The 17,809-nt window shown below is 43.7% G+C and overlaps 1 protein-coding gene across 3 annotated transcripts in view; it reads left to right on the top strand.

Moving 5' to 3' along the window:
• The first annotated feature begins 1,748 nt into the window (after positions 1-1,748).
• Positions 1,749-17,809, top strand: part of phf14 (PHD finger protein 14) — a 62,043-nt gene continuing 45,982 nt past the window's right edge. For all 3 annotated transcript variants that reach the window (XM_028964075.1, XM_028964076.1, XM_028964077.1), the window contains exons 1-5: positions 1,749-1,850; positions 2,622-2,732; positions 3,916-4,607; positions 6,809-6,950; positions 17,131-17,290. In XM_028964075.1, coding sequence (XP_028819908.1) covers position 1,850; positions 2,622-2,732; positions 3,916-4,607; positions 6,809-6,950; positions 17,131-17,290 — 1,106 coding nt within the window. In that variant the 5' untranslated portion in view covers positions 1,749-1,849. The remainder of the gene's footprint in view (positions 1,851-2,621; positions 2,733-3,915; positions 4,608-6,808; positions 6,951-17,130; positions 17,291-17,809) is intronic.

Genomic DNA, 17,809 nt, shown 5'->3' on the forward strand with positions numbered 1-17,809 from the left:
ACTGGGGTTTGAACCTGCGATTTGGTGTTAGTCTGGTTCAGACGCAGGTGTGTTACCCATTAGGCTGCTACTATCCAAATAGCTTGTTTAAACACACCAATATATGCCTAGAATTTCACCGAATTGCTAATTTGTTCATTTCACGCATACATTAGAAGGCGTTTCTATTAAAGTGGCCAGTGCAGCCACCACTACGTAATTCTACAAGGACATCCCTGTGTTGCATCATGTCATTTAGAGCCCTGTTCAAAGACAGCTCCACTCGACTCCCAGGAGGGGATACACTTATTCTATTGTTGCCCTATTGTCATGCTAATATGTGCGGTTTACACATTTTACACATTTATATACTTTTTTTTTCTTATAACCACATCAAAAACTGTCTGTTTAAGCATTTATATGTGTGTGTGTGTGTGTGTGTGTGTGTGCGTGTGTCACCTGCACTATTGCTGAGCTATTGCTGTAACTTAAAGAAAGACTGCAGGAAGTGAAGTGGCAGTGAAGATGACAATGATAATGGTTACGGTGATATGCCAGCAGTGTTTTTGATGCGGGCTGAATAAAAAAGGGCGGATCTCCGGCACAATACAGTGCTATTTGTCATCGGGGCAAGGACAGTCGTAATCATCCCCTTCGCCCGCTTCCCCCCATCAGTCTTCCCCTTGCCGCATATCAGGATCAATCTAGGCTCATTTATTTTAATCGTCTGATGTTTGCAAAACTGGCAAAGTCAACGGAGGACAATGGAAACAAACCTTGTTCTGAAAACAAGCCAAAATAACACATTTGCCGCCTGCAGCTCTTCTCATTGCAGGACGTAATATTACAAATAAGTACAAATAACAAAGCAGACAAAGATAATGTGTACCTAGCCGAGTATTCCTCTGCTGACTTTACATAAAGATAACTGCTAAATTGATTAACAAATAGCCACTTTTAAAGACCTTTGAAATCCAAAAAACACATATTCATATGGCATGTGGAAACAATTCAAGATGTATATATGGCATTAAATGTAACTTTATTATATATTTGGCTGTCATGCAGTGAAAGTGAGGGCCTCAGCCAGATAAGACACTTCACAACCTGACCCCACTGACACCCAGAATCCAGCCGAGGACGTGGCCAGCTGTGCAAACACACCAGCCCTGTTACCATGGCATCAGCAAGCGACTACGCGTGGAAAGCCGGAGGAAATCAAAGCGAGAATCAAATCAAAACCAGAACTCGAGGCAGATCCTCCGTCATTACTAAAGTGCCGGGCCTTTCATGCAGGACAGACTCTTCAGGCTGTATGTCCTGCAATTTAATTCGCATGCTTAATAGGGTAACCTAGGGTGACTTCAAATGTCATCTAAAAAGTTTCTTTTTTTCTTTGCGTCTCATTTTATAATGCACGATACAAGCATACAGGCTATAGGGCATAAGCAATATTCATACATAACAAAGTAATGTCAAAATGTGTTTAATCGAATGCATATAATCAACTTGTTGGAAGCATATGTTAAGTCGGGGGTGGGGGCAAGAAAAAAAGTAATGCAGTCTGACACCCAGGTTCAAAAAGTTTAAATGTTTAAATGCTACTAGCATGGATGGGTTAATTCCGTCTCCAGCAACCTCGGACGAACAGAATTTACTGCATTGGTGTTCGAAAATGAAGGTGAAAGTCTCGATTTTGCGCTTTGCTGCTTCCGTCTACTTCCACCCATCGACGATCGACTCCTCGCGACGCGGCGGTCGCCATGGTTACAACATCCCCACGTCACCGGGCGTCTGGAGCGCGCAGCGCGCAGAGCCGCGCCGTGTGGCCATTGTCCAGGCTAGCCAAAGGTGCAGCAAAGTGCGGCAAAGTGAGTGCGCCTCGCCTCGCCTCACCGTCGACACAGAGAGAGACGCCTGTTCTGTCGCCGCGCCGGGCGGCTGCGGTGAACGCGGCAATGGCGGTCTGTGGTCTGGTCACTGGGACTGGTGCTGCGCCGCTAGCAGCGTGCTAGCGGCACAGAGCATTTTGGTGGCGTGCGCCAGGAATTATTTAATGTATATATAATATATACGCAGCATATAAGTCCGTGCATTTGTTTAAACACCATTAAGCCGTATACGGCATTTAGATGAGAGTTCGCGTCTGGGGAGGTGTGTTGATGAGCGAAGCTAACTAGTTAGCCGGCTAATTGCTAGCGGCCAGCTGCACGCGAAGATGCGCAAAACACAACGAACTGTATTTTAAAATTACATAAAAAGCTGTTTATGAACGTCGACACCAATTTTCTTGCAAATAAATAATAATAATAATAATTAGCAGCAATTAGCAAGAGCGAGAGTTCTTGTCGGTATCACGTTAGCCTTCTTGCTAGCTAACAGCAAGCCTGCCGGCTGAACATGAGCAAGTCGTGTGTCTGCTTCTTGTCTGCTTGTTATTGCTGCCGTATCATTTTAGCACCCGGTTTCCCCCATTGCAGAGCAACAAATTATTTTCAAAGAACTATGAATGTGTTAAAACGCCGCTTCGTTTAAGCCTGTTGGTTTCCTCTGGCAGTTATACTGGGAGAAACCTTTTTTTTTTTTTTTTTTTATGTGATGTGATGTGTTCAAGTTTGTTGTTGCGTTATGTCTTTCCTCAGTGGATCGTGGCTCGAAACGGAGGCAAGTGAAGCCGCTGGCTGCTTCTCTGCTGGACGCCCTGGATTATGACAGTTCTGATGACAGTGATTTCGAAGTGGGCGATGCCTCAGGTACCCAAAATGTTCATGATTTTTTTATTTGTCTTGAAGCGGGTTCGTAAAAAATCGTATTCCTAACTTGCTTCGTGAGATGCTCATTATCATAAGTGAATGAAAAGGATCCAACAAGTGAAAAACTGTGCTGTTAGTGTATGCGGTTTTGTATAGTATATCTCATACTGATTTATGGCTGTACTTTGAACAGATTGTAATTAGATTGGAACTGGGGAAACCTGGGTGCAATTTTTTGAGGTGACATATCACCCAAAGGCACATGCCTTAATTAATGGCCCAGTGACACAAGCATAAAGGCTATATCAGCACTGACTATTTAGCTCACTAAATTTTGTGTAAGCAATATTTATCTTTTAAACAAATGTTCAATGTGTGTTTAATCAAACGTGTGAATTTATCCATCGTCGAGTTATGTGGTGCAGAAACACAACATGAGCCTGCAAAAGAGAATACAAGTACACTTGTGGCAAACATCCCCATCTTGAATGCTGGTAGTCATAAATCTTTCTGGTTTGTTTAAATGTTTGAGCGAGCGATGGATTGGTAAATTCCAGGAACCTCGGATGAACTTCTTTTACTTGCCAGTGGTCTGAAATAAGACTGCAAGTTGCACTTTGGTTGCACTTTTACCTGACGTCTAGTGCACGCCATGGGCCTGTAATGGCCCACTGAGAGGTCATGCCAAAAACCTACACTGAGCCACCCGTTGAACTCTTTATGGTGACACTCATGTAGTGTCCGTAGTAAATTGGCCGGTGACTGTCATTCATGGACAGGCCTCGTGGCCCAATAAGCCCAGGGAATAGTAGCCTTAGCGATATCTGTCCTATCTTCCCTGCCTTTCTCAAGCTTGCAGAGCAGTAGGCTGACATTAGTCAACTGCAGATGAAGTCATCAGCTTCCACATGTCTGCAGAGCGCCGTGGTACACTGTCAGTAGACCAGAGTCGGCCAGCAGTTAGTAAAAGGGATACAGGCTGTGAATGTGTGGAGCTGCTGCAAAACCTCCGTTTTTAGCTTTGTGAACGTTCTGTGAACGTTTTGGCATGTGGAACTGGGTCAGGGCAGAGCTCTGAAAATAAGGAGCTGTCGGGAGTGCGGAAGAAAAGTTGAGATGAAAGTGTTTTTTTTTTTTTTTTTTTTGTCGTTTCGCTCATCATCATCTCCTGTTTCCCCATCAGGCTCGGAGGGCAGTGGAAATGGAAGCGACGAGGAGGGTTCGAAAGAAAGCGCCGGCGGCACAGACAGCGACTCTCAGGCCGCCGGCTCCGCCGATGATGAGGGCGTCACAGAGGAGGAGGCGAAGGCGCTGACCACCGAGCAACAGCAGGATGAGGATGAGGAGGAGGGGGAGAGACCCAAAGAACAGCCTTCATCAGAGGACACCAGCAAAGAGCAGACGGCCGGAAGCGCCAAGGGTCGGAGGAGGAACGAGAAGCCGCCGGAGGTAGAACACAGTGGGAACGGGGCCGAGGAGAACCCTGCCGCGGAACCCAAAAAGTGGAACCTGCGGCGGAACCGGCCCATGCTGGACTTCACGACCATGGAGGAGCTGAATGAGATGGACGACTACGACAGCGAGGAGGACAATGACTGGAGGCCCACGGCTGGGAAGAAGAAAGGCAAGGTGGCAGGAAAAGAGAAAGGAGGGAGTGAGGAGGGCGAGGAGGAGGAGGGGGGCAGTGATGACGACGATAATGATGACGATGACGACGAAGATGATGACATCGACGATTACGATGACGATCAGAGCAAAAGCTGCAGCGACAGTGAGAAAGAGGAGAAGAGGACCAAAAGGAAGCCGGCGAAGAGTGCTTTTGATGAGGAACTGACCAACGACAGCCTGAGCACGTCACATGGAAAAGGCAATGAGGTGAGTTCACAGTTCACCTGACCAACAACACTGGCTTTGAGGTCCAGAACACACACACACACACACACACACACACACACACACACACACACACACACACACACACACACACACACACACACACACACACACACCCCCCCTTTTTTTTTTTTTTTTTTTTTTTTTTTTTTTTTTTTTTTTAAGTGATCTCTTTACGCTGGGCACACACTGTGTGATCTCAAAGATTCGTCGGGTCTGGCCGAATTGTGCATCGTACGATCACCAATTCACCCCTACCGACCCACAATCGGCTGGCCGGAGGAATATCAGTCTCGCCTACTGATCGTGACAGGAACCACAGGGAGAAAAGTTATTTACGGTGGTAAATCAAGTGATCGCTGTCACCGCCGCTGCCATACTTTTAGATTTTCTTTTCGCTTTGTTCAGCATCACTGCTTCTTCTGCTTCCAATGTGTTCATATTGCTCGTGTTGGTGTGAGGAGTCAGGTCGCATCCGACCATCGACCAGGAGATAAAAAGCCCAGTGTATGCACAGCTTTAGGGTCCGGTTTGAATATCCCAGCAACAAGTTGAAGGGAGAAGTGTGACTGCATCAAAATGAGTTAGAATGAGTATTGTATACAAGAGGAACAAGAATCCTCAACTCCAAACTTGTCAGATGGACCTCTGGAGCTCCATAACGTTTAGGTGGAAAATAAAAGAGTAGCATGAACCCTGCAGGCTTTTTAAGGACCTATTGAAGTTTAGTGTCCGTGTACTTCATCGCTCATCCCCATGCAAGATAACATTAACTTATCTTAATATGCTGCCAAATTGCCTTTTAAATTCTGGAGACGTTAAGTGCAGTTCACTGCAGTGGAGCTTTCGCTTCTTCGTGACGCATGCTCTGATCTTCACTCTGCGCTGAAATGAAGCGTTGTCCCTGTAACACCAATATATATGTCTGTTCTCCGTTGTTGTCCCTGGCTGGTGGAACAACCTGCCCTCCTCCACACGACTAGCCGAGACTATCACCACTTTTAAGAAGAAGGTGAAAACCCTCTTATTCCAAAAATATTACAGACAAATCTAACACTTACACAAGCACATGCGTACACATTGAATAAACAAATACAAAATGTATAAATACATTATAATTTTTCTTAGTCTAGCACCCAACAATCCCCGAGCATGCTCTTCACTGACAAGTCTAAGCCTTATCAGGGCTCTTAGTTTGTAAACTCGATATTCTATAGAAATCGAACGAGAATTGCTGGTGTCTTCCTATTGTAAGTCGCTTTGGATAAAAGCGTCTGCTAAATAACGTAAAGTAAAGTAAATATTATCTAGTTTAACTATGTACGTACAGCCACCGTCCATATCCTGCGTTCTGTTGCCGTCTGATAAATGGCGCAAATGTAATATCTGCATCATTTTATAGGGGCGGTGTGTTGCGAGATCCGCTCTGAGCAGAGGACGATTTTAAGATACGGCACACGTGTCAAACTCGGCCACGTCTCGCATAATCTGATGTCCGGGCCCGTTGATGTGACGCACTGGCGGCACACGGGCTGCGGACCACATAATGCCGTGCGCAATTTGCTGACAAACTGAGCACCCTAAGCACCAAGTTCGCTCGAATTTCGAGCTGCCTCACCCATTCGCTGTCGGCGTGGGAACCGCTCCTGCAGTTTAATGATCGGGTTTGGCAAGGCAGCTGAAGCGCTGCATTATGGGATATGTACTGTGTGTGTTGCCGGGCCATAATCGTGGATCTGCATGCGGTGGCCTCACGTGAGGTATTCATTCATTCATTCATTTGGTTTGCGGCCTCGACGCTGACTCCTGGTGGTAAGGAGTACACGCTACAGACTACGACGCACAGTACAGACGCAAGTATATCAGCACAAACGTTAATAATGCAACTGTGCACAGATACGCATACATAGCTCAAATAAAGTATATTACTGGCTTTACTGTTCTGAAGCTAAGTATCTTATCACCATTCAGACTTTTGCCCAGTAGTCTCATATGGAGCACAAAACGTCAGATAATCCCATTAGTTGAGTCTGAAGTATCAGATTTATCCTTAGAAAACACTAAGATCGACTTATCTAGGGGAGAAAAGCGATCAGTAATTGTTGCATCAGTCTCCGAGGTAGAACTGGAGCGAGTGTGAGATTGAGAGATTGCGCGAGTGGCCGTGTTCTTTTGTTACCCAGGATTCCCTGCTGGAGCGGACGCAGACGTGGAGCTCCCAGAGGATGGAGCACGTCCTGATCTGCTGCGTGTGCCTGGGCGACAACAGCGAGGACGCCGATGAGATCATCCAGTGTGATAACTGCGGGGTGACTGTGCACGAAGGTAAAGACTAAATCTGCATCATCCAATCCATGCGGCACCTGGTATTGGCCTCTTCCAAGTGGGAGAAAAACTCCAGATTTATTACTGGTTTAGCATGCATTGATGCAGATGGTGCATGCTAAATGGATACATTGGTCGCAAAAAAAAAAAAACCCTACAGATTAAAAAAGAGGGAACATTTCATTATTCCTGAGTTTCAGTTTCCTATTCATGGATTAAGCCTAGTATGGACTATATGGATAACAGCATATTGTATTTGAAAATCCAATCCCTTCTGCTGACCCTGTAGTGGTCGAGTTGAAGTAGAAATACCATCCTCCTGGTCCAAGCGGTGACACACAACGCAGAACAGTGGTCGGTTTAGACAGTGTATATAAGGTGTAATGAGTATATAATAAGTTTGAACGTAGTGATGGATTTACGTTTCATTTCTTACTTACTGTGTTTGGCCTGATTTGGCCTGGCTGGTAAGGAAGGAGGCCGGTAATCGGAAGGTGCCACTGCGCCTTGACCAAGCACTTTGTTGAACAGTGATTAAATCTGATTTGTCATACTGCATTTGTTTGGTTTTTAGGTGAATAAATGTTTATAACAGAAAACGTGGAATTTACTAGTAAATAATATGTAAATTTCATGCAAAGAATGATTTAGCAATATTACACATTCTTCCATTTGAAAAATAAAATCAACATGAAAAACGTGAGCTGGAAACGTGTTAGTAAAATCAGGTTTTGAATCAGCAGATTTGTTTGCATGATGAAGAGTTTGCTGAACTTTGCCGAACTGATCGGACAAATTGTCCGGATTAAACACTGACAGCTGACTGTGCGTTTATATTGCGTTGGTGTGTGCAACAGTCCCGCCTCAACAGGGAACACATGTAGTGGGCTGCAGCGTCCGGAAATGGTAATTATACACAATTCCACGTTTTACCAGGGATTCCATTTTATTTGTTCTGAACTGAGGTCCTCTTGACTAAGGTACCGTCCCCACACACTGCTCTCCGGGCACCTTTCGTGGCCTTTCAACCGGTCTGGCTGTCCACACAAAGACTTGGAAAAGTTTTACACTGGATGCCTTTCCTGCCACACCCCCTCCCCATTTACTTGGGCTTCGGATCAACACCGTCTCCAGTCGCTGGATTAGCGGGCACAAACCCATCCCTAAAACCGCAAATCATGGTGTCATTCGCAGTAAGGCTAAACCATCTGATGGATGTGAAGACAGCTGGGTTTGAGGTTCGGCGCAGCGCTTACTGTGTTTATCAGCGCCGGGCCGCGACGTCTGACTAACGGCGCGTTCTGTCAGGAACGCTACAGCCAGGCTTTCTCTCAGCCCCCCACAAATTGCCCCGTCCTCCGGAGAGAGGGAGTGGTGGAGCAAACAGCGAAGGCAGAGTAATCTTCATCGCCCGGCATTATTAGCTCATTGTGTCTTTGACTTGTTGGAAACAAAATCAATTACTTTATATATATATATATATATATATATGTGTGTGTGTGTGTGTGTGTGTGTGTGTGTGTGTGTGTGTGTGTGTCCCTGAGCTCTTCCAGACAGGCCCAGTTAACGATGCCCAAGCACAGTGGATCAATGTGACAACGGTTAATTTCCAATTATGCTTACTTTATTTATTTATTTGTCGATCTGTTGCCTTCCTAAATCACCTACTTAAGGTTTTTAAACTTAGTAAAGCAGGCTGTTAAAATAAAGTCTCTGATGTATTATAATCATACTTGTGATTATTATTAATGTTTCAATTTCTTTCATAGGACGCATAGTCTCATTTCACCTAGATAGTTTTCTTGGGCGTGATGCATGGCGCATGTGGCTCATGGTGTGTAGGTCGCCATGGCGACCCACCGTTGACCGCAGCACTCGCTCACTGGGGGCAGGAGCTTTCCTGCTCCCTTCATCCAGTTCCAACTCGCTGGTACGACGACTCGTCTTCCGTGTGCGTGTCGAGGTGCGCGTGTCTTTGTCCTTTCCTGGTGAGTCGGTGAGGGGTGCTGCCACCCTTGGGATACAGTTCAGGGGATGATAAAGTTCACACTCACAAAGAGTCAAACCCACTGTTTTGGTAATGGCCTCTCTGAATAAGAGGTTAACCTTGAGACAGTCCACTTCCTCTCAGGCCTGAGGTGGAATATGCGTCAGACCTCTTATTTATTACTTGTTCTTGTTCGCCATATCTTAATTCCTCGTTCCTGTGAGACATGGCTACTCTAGATGTCTCAATTAGTAACCCTTACACCCCCAATGCCCACTTTTAAGACACCAGTACAACCCTTAAATTGATTAGTTTTCAGTTTTACATTTGAGTATGTATGGGACACATCAGTGTAATTGGTATAATGAAAGTGTGAAAATGATGATTATCACTATCCTTGCTTTATTCTTGTAAGTTGTAGATACTGTGGGGCCTGATATTACTTTTATCTCATTCTGGAGGAACTTAAAACTAACATTTCCTTTGCCTGGACAGCCTTGTTCTGATGACATCAGTCCAGTCATTCATGGAATAGGTCGGACTGAGACGTATCCATCAGATGGATCCTCCTTAAAGGGATGCGCCCCATAATTGAGATGCACCGAGAGGTTTTAGCTTAAGTAAAATACTATATATCAGTTCCACTGTAGGATTTTTACTCCCCCTTTTCAATTTTATTTGCCGGCGGTTTTCTGACTGAACTCAGATGGCTGGCAGTAACCCAGTATTTACCTCCCTCCCATTGTGCTGCTGCAGTAGTTCGGGAAATGATATTAATGTTAAAACGTACCCTTCATATGCCTCCTGGAAGCTGGGCAGTCTGCGTCCAGCCTCGACCTGCAGACAGGTACGGCGTGGCGGGGGTGCCAGTAGCCCCCCGACTGGAGAGACAGCTGTTCTATCAGAAGCGAGTGCCCCGTTGCCATACCTCATGCGTGCCAGCTGTGCTGTGGGGTACGAATAGGTTTGGAGGGGACAGGAGTCTGTTTGTGTCACAAATGCTCGGCGCAGGTTGGTGCACTCGTTTGGAAAGGTGACCCGCAGGCGAAAGCCCCTCTGCTTATTGAGTGTAGTGCACCTCTGTATTTCAGTGCAGATACCTGGGTGGGTAGTGCGATTGGAGGAGCATTATTTATTTGAACCACATAATTCAAAGGCATTCTCATTTTTTACACATAGATAAAAAAAAAGGAAAAAAACGATGTGTCACATGTGCAACCATCATTTAACAGTATGTCTCTTTCTGGTTTTATCTATGTAAAGCATCACATGACAATTTGAAACATTTCAAAACAGTGCCTTACATTTACATTTATAGCATTTATCAGACGCCCTTATCCAGAGCGACTTACAGTCAGTAGTTACAGGGACAGTCCCCCCTGGAGACACTGTCTTGGTCAGGGACACAATGGTAGTAAGTGGGATTTGAACCTGGGTCTTCATTCAGTCTTCTGGTTAATAGGCGAGTGTGTTAGTATGCTGGGCGGGTATGGCAGGTAATTATGTTGCATGTAGTGCGATTGGAGGAGCATTGTTTATGTAAAACTCACATAAAAATAGAAAAGTCAATATTAAAGGATTGTGGGATATGCTTGTAGCTTTTAAATGTTTTCACAGAAATGTGAATTTCAATAGCTAATAAAATTTATATTAAATCTATTTTAAATTGTAGTAACATATTTCAAGGAGGCCGGCTCCAGGTGTACATTGCACATTTTCATGGGCTCCTGATAGCATCAGGATGTGTAGGTGTTATGGCAGTGGGCCAGTAGGGTTTTGTTGACTTGGTTCACACATGCCTCAAGCTGCTGATGAACATAACAGCATTTCATCCACCTCTGGTTATTTACGGTATTTTCCTTCTCTTCATGACGTTGTCGCTGAATCTGAACTCTTTAATAGAGGAAGTTGGGTTTACGTTTCAAGAATGGGAAGAAAGTAATAAAGTAAAACTGAAATGGAATGGGCTGCCCATCTGTCCAAACATCCATCACTGTCCACCTTGCAAATTAAAAACCTCCACATCCCTGGCCTCCACCCACTCCTCAGAATAGAAACAAAGTGCTACTAGTCCACTCAAACATTAAACACAGGCGCGGACAGCCCTTGCCTGCAGTATTGATGTCTTCCCGCCCCCACGGCTGGGTATTAGCATAGCCAGCAGCGCCACAGGCGGCCGGTCTTGTTCCGACATCTGACCCCGAGTCCGTCTGAGGAGGGAGACGTCATTAAACCCGCAGCCATTTAAGCCTTTATGTCTGCTTGGCAGTAAAGGATAATTGCAAATTTTATTTCTCTCTCTCTCTCTCTCTCTCTGTCTTGCACTTGTTGTTGTTTTCATGTTGTGAAATAGTTCATTAAAATTGCTGGGAAATTATTATTACCATTTTTTTTTAAAACTGGTTTTGTTGTAAACACGACTGGTGTCAGACAAGACAGTGGGCCCATTAAAAAGCTTCTTAAAAAAGGCCTCGCTATCTATTTCCTTCCTCCCATTCGAGCACCAATTAACATGCTGCTGGTATTGATTTTGCCAAGTCCTTAATGAATTCTGGACTGTAAAGTTAATTATTTCCCCAAACGAGTGCAGTTAAATTAAGTTGATTATTTGATTAAATGGGTATTTTGTCAAAATTTGCTGAGGGGGGGGGGGGTCCTTTTCATCTCTCAATTTTTTTTTCTCTTGCGATTGGCTTTTCAATTAGCTCCCCTAACGACTTTGATGGCATATTATGCTCCTTTTTTTACTGTCTGATAATTATTGAATCTTATAAACTCATTAGCACTGTACAGTGTCATTGTTGGCCACTTGTAAACTCATTAGTGAAAAGTACACTGCAACTGGTTCTGGTTATGTTAGCATCTCTAATGATGATTTATTTTTTTTTAGTTATTCTTTAGAATATATTTCAGCTTATCTTTTCAGTTCAACAGGGCTTTTGCACCTATTACCTTATGGCTTATATTTGAACTATTGGAGACATTTACCTTGTCAAACTGCTGGTACTTCAGTCACCTGCTGAGATCATTTCAGTGGTCCTCTTGTTAACACAAGTGAGAGTGTTGACGAGCACAAGGCTGGAGATCATTCTGTCATGCTGATTGAGTTAGAATAGCAGACTGGACGCTTTAAAAGGAGGTTGATGCCTGAAATCATTGTTCTTCCCCTGTTAACCATGGTTCACTGTAAGGGAAAATGTACAGTAATTGCGTTGCATAAAAAAAGCTTCACAGGCAAGGAAATTGCTGCTACTAAGATTGCACCTGAATCAATCATTTATCGGATCATCAAAAACTTCAAGGAGAGAGGTTCAAGTGTTGTGAAGAAGGCTTCAGGGTGCCCAAGAAAGTCCAGAAAGCGCCAGGACCGTCACCTAAAGATGATTCGGGGTCGGGGTGCCACCAGTGCAGAGCTTGCTCAGGAATGGCAGCAGGCAGGTGTGAGTGCATATGCATGCACAGTGAGGCGAAGACTTTTGGAGGATGGTTTGGTGTCAACAAGGGCAGCAAAGAAGCCATTTCTCTCTGAGAAAATCAAGGACAGACTGATATTCTGAAAAAAGTACAGGGATTGGACTGCTGAGGACTGGGGTAAAGTCATTTCTCTTTTCCGATTGTTTGGGGCCTCTGGAAAAATGATTGTATGGAGAAGAAGAGGTGATCAGTCCTCTCTCATGCCAACAGTAAAGCATCCTGAGACCATTCATGTGTGGGACTGCTTCTCACTCAAAATTTAGCCAATGAACACAGCCATGAATAAGTGGAGTGATTGTCATTGTGAAACACAGCACAGCGCATGGTGTACCCAACGAAATGTCCTCTGCATTTAACCCATCAACCTTGGTGAGGTGAAAGGTGCCTGGTGAGCAGTGTGTGGGGACGGTTGCACCTCAGTGGCACCTTGGCGAACCTTCTGATTACGGGGCTGCTTCCTTACCCACTTGGCCACTACTGGCCCATAAAGAATGGTACCAAAATCTCCCTACATCAACTTCTCCCAACCATCCAAGAATAGTTTGATGAATAACAATGCCAGCATGATGGAGCACCATAAGGATAAGGATATCACTTATTGAAATTATTGAAATTTTGGGTCCATGGCCATGAAACTCCTTGTACCTTAATCGAATTGAGAACTTGTCATCAATCATCAAGACTCGGTGGACAAACAAAAACCTACAAATTCTGACAACCTCCAAGCACTGATTATGAAGGGATTGTTTGCTATCAGTCAGGATTTGGCCCTGAAAATGATTGACAGCATACCAGGGCAAATTGCAGAGGTCTTGGAAAAAAAATGAACAACATTGCAAATACTGACTCTATGCTTAAACTTGATGTACTTGTCAATAAAAGCCTAACAAAGACCTAATAACACAGAAACGGCAAACATTCTGAAAATTTGGGATAGTGGTGGCTTAGTGGTTAAGGAAGCGGCCCCGATCCGCCAAGGTGTCACTGAGGTGCTACTGAGCAAAAGCACCGTCCACACACATTGCTCCCGGGGCGCCTGTCATTTTTCTACTATTTTTAAACTTGTGTCATTAGTGTATTGTGATTTACAAAAATAGATAAAGACATACTGTTTATGTGACATTGAGGTTGACGTGTTGACGTAGTGGTTCTTTTTGTTTAATCTTTTTATGTAAATCTCGAGGGTGCCTTTGGATTGACACTAGCGAACAATCCGAACGTATAACACCGTGCTTAGTGCCAGTTCAAAAATTAGACATAGACTTCTTTGACTTAATGTAAAACATTCTGCTGATAAGTTTAGTTAATTTTAATTAATGGTCTTTATATTGTGGCCTAATCCTGCTGAATGGAAGTATAAAACACATGGGACTAATGTATTTTCAACACATGGCCCTGATGCCACTAGCTTTCTGAAATGGATAGTACACTATCTTCTGCAGCCCAGTTGGCTAATTGCCGCATTAGTATGTGGAATGCATCTGCTTCAAGGTTAAAAAGCGTGTTAGTCTTGTATTTCCCTGCAGATGGCAGCTCTCGCACTACTCCTTGGGCTCTTCTGTTTTTCCACTTACGATGCTCAAGTGCGTTTCTTCATGCAGGAATATTTTAATTGATCTAAATCACCCTTATCTCCCAAGGTGTTATGAATCCCCAGTATGAATTGGCAGTCTACTATGTTTTTGGGGGAATCATTTTTAAAGGGTTTCCATTATCCTTGCAGTGTTTTGTCCAGGAAGTGCAAGTGAAAATTGGCTTTTGAATTAGGTGTGCGTATGTCTACCCCCACCTCGTTCTCGGAAAAAGAGACCAGTGAAAATTGAAGTGCAAAATTAAAATGTTATCAAGCTGCAAAAGGAAGCGTGCGTTCCTCCCCTCCTAACGAGAAAATGATTCATGCCATGGGTTACTGGCCACAGGAATGATTGTATTATTTTGGAATTATCGCTTCGTCTTGTTGTTTTTTAATTGGCATGCGCTTTTTTGTGGTTTCATCCCATCTGTCTTTGAAGCCCCCCAATTGCATCATTCTTGAAAACCGCTGAACTAAAGTCTAAATCCTGGTTCAGTTCCACTGACTTTTCTATTATTGACATGGTATTGGTTACATTTGAATCTAGTTTATCCGTCTAATTTTCATTTCATTTTCATTATTCATGTACATATACAGTACAGGTCAAAGGTTCGGACACACCTTCTCATTCAATGTGTTTTCTTTATTTTCATGACCATTTACATTGGTAGATTCTCACTGAAGGCATCAAAACTATGAATGAACACTTGTGGAGTTATGTACTTAACAAAAAGTGGAGACCTGGTCTCCACAGTCACCGGACCTGAACCCAATCCAGATGGTTTGGGGTGAGCTGGACCACAGAGTGAAGGCAAAGGGGCCAACAAGTGCTAAACACCTCTGGGAACTCCTTCAAGACTGTTGGAAAACCATTTCAGGTGACGACCTCTTGAAGCTCATCGAGAGAATGCCAAGAGTGGGCAAAGCAGTAATCAGAGCAAAGAAACTAGAATATAAAACATGTTTTCAGTTATTTCACCTTTTTTTGTTAAGTACGTAACTCCACATGTGTTCATTCATAGTTTTGATGCCTTCAGTGAGAATGTACCAACGTAAATGGTCATGAAAATAAAGAAAACACCTTGAATGAGAAGGTGCGTCCAAACTTTTGGCCTTTACTGTAACATATTCACATTTCCCATTTCCTCGGATGCTTAAAGTTATACTCCTCTGAACCTTCCTAGTTTCTATAAAACCCGCATCCCTGCCATTAGCTCCCACCTATTAAAGAATGTTAACTTCATCCCTTAGCCCCCCAACCTCTGGACCACCCCCCGTTTAATCGCGATCCGGTTAAATGTCCTCCTCTCGATTTTTTGTCTACACCTCACCCTCTTTAACCGTTAAGCTCGTCATTTCTGACAAGGCTAATCTTCACATTGGGGATTACAGAGCTATCCTGTAGTCATCATTTTTTTGTCCGCTTAGCTCATATTAGCTAGCACCCTGTGGCTTAGCGCTCCCAGCTTTGTATCTCAGTTCAAAAGGAACATCAGAGATTTTCTCGACGGTTCAGCCGTAAGTCGGTTAAAACGGCGTAGTGATCGTTCTGAGCACCAGTTTCATGCTTCAAAGCCCAATCAGTATTAGGCACCCAACTGTGGCTGCAGTGTTTTGGTAATACCTTTCTTAAGAAAATAAATGACTGGGTGAGCTCTGTGGGAGCTCTGGAATATCTGTGGACTGCCCTCCTCACTGGGGTGACTCCAGTACACACACACATGCACTTCTTTAATTTTTAATTTTTCCTCATTGCATTTTTTTCTAATCTGAATAAAATAAGTACAAATCACCAATAGTGTAAAAAAATCTTTGGAACAGCATTAAAATGTATCTACTGTGTTCCAAATGTACGCAAGGAGTTCGGCTTAACCTGTTTAAAATTCGTATACTGAAGACATTGGAAATTATTTGGTCGGGAAATTATGGTAAAAGCTAAAAAGTTTAGCTTTTTTTTTTATAGTGAATTGAATGAATTAGGTCAGATTCCGACCACCATTGAATGAATTAGTGTGTGTATGTCAAACTTTCACTGGAAACATTAGGGCAGATAGAAGGTAAATGGACCTATTTTACATATACTCGCTATATATTTGCATTTTGAGCTGATATAGTGCATTTGTATACAGAGGCCTCAGTGTGTATTATGTGGTACAGTGATGGCGTGATGCACAGCAAAAAAATAAACTTTTTCATTATTATTTTTGCATGAATTTCCACTCCCTTGTCTTCAGCCTGCGGGTCTGGTGCACCACTGAATTAGTTGCGAGTTGCCGTTATCTCTGGCATGCGGAGGAGGCTGATTGCCGCCCTTATTGGTGGTGAGGAGCACGTTTCGTGAGCGTAATAGCGGTTGTTGAAACCGGATCAGTGCGGTAATTGTTTTGGCAAGCCTGGGAAATTAAGAAGGCAACATTTGCATGCTTTTGTCAGGCTGTGACCTTCTAATCTTTGGCTGCAGTGATTTTAGCAGTTCATCAAGTGGCCTTGTTGGCTGTGCGGAGATCGCTAAGGACTGTGGGAAATGAAAGAATTGGGAGCAGTGTATTCTGGGATGTGGACAAAGTAGTTTTGGGCTTTGTCTATTGCGGAAGATTTTGAAGTAAGACAACTAAATATTTAACAGATAAAAAAACAACACTTTTTGGACCATGTTTGTGCTAAAAACGGATGGGCAAACTTGATAATGATTGGTGCCTACCTCTGACGTTAACATTATTGTCACTACCTTAATGATAATGTAACAGACAGCTAATGTGGCTAATTGCTAATTCACCCATTTCACCTATAAGCAATCGTAACCTGGATAGTGTTGAGTTGATCTTGAAATCATGTTCATGTGTGCAGTTTGTGAGTGTGCAGTGAATGTGACCACAAAGATCCTAGAAAATGCAACAACTTAAGGGATAACGGACCATCTTTTCCCAATTATAATATGACAGCGAAAGCATTTGTGCACTTTCACTAAATGAAACGTATAATCTATATAGACTGTATATGTGCTTGACTTGCTTATGCATATACTTTGTACTCATGTTTTAAGTTGTGTGCATGCTTTTGTAACACGTGCACACAATGCTTTATTAAATTAATGTGTAATATTTTGATAGTTAGGGTCACTGATTTTTCAGTCTTATCTGTTGCAGGATGCTACGGTGTCGATGGTGAGAGTGACTCCATCATGAGCTCAGCGTCTGAGAACTCCACGGAACCGTGGTTCTGCGATGCGTGCAAGAACGGCGTCACGCCCAGCTGCGAGCTGTGCCCCAATCAGGACGGGATCTTCAAAGAGACCGACGCCGGAAGGTCGGGCCCAACACTGCAACTTCACCTCTGTCCAAACTCGGGGACAAGAACGAGAAAAACAAGAGCAGGGGAGAGCAAGAATGTGTTGTTTAAACGGAGAGAAGGAGGGAGGGAGGGAGGGAGGATAAGAAAGAGTGAGTGTGTTATTTGAAGCGTGGAGGCTTCAGCCACGTTATCGCTGATAGAGCTCCACAGCCCGGCAGAAGCCGAATTTACTACTTCACTAGAGCATGAAAAAAACAGCAAATTAAAGTGTGGAGCTGTGCGCTCGCCAAAGATGGATATCTTTATATTGGACTTCCACGAAGTCCACGTTTTGAAATTATGACACACCGAACGATCGAGTTTGAGGCCACTAAGTCCGACAATTGAAGATTTCCCTTCTTTTTCCTGAGCAGCCCAGTGGGATTTTTAAACTGTCTGGTTTACCACAGTAAAACCCCAGCACAGCAGCTTTCTCAGTCTAATGGACCGATACGTATCGGTCGATTTTTTAATATTTATTTATTTGTTTATTTA

Source organism: Denticeps clupeoides, chromosome 20, assembly GCF_900700375.1.
Source record: "Denticeps clupeoides chromosome 20, fDenClu1.1, whole genome shotgun sequence".
Taxonomy (NCBI): Eukaryota; Metazoa; Chordata; class Actinopteri; order Clupeiformes; family Denticipitidae; genus Denticeps; species Denticeps clupeoides.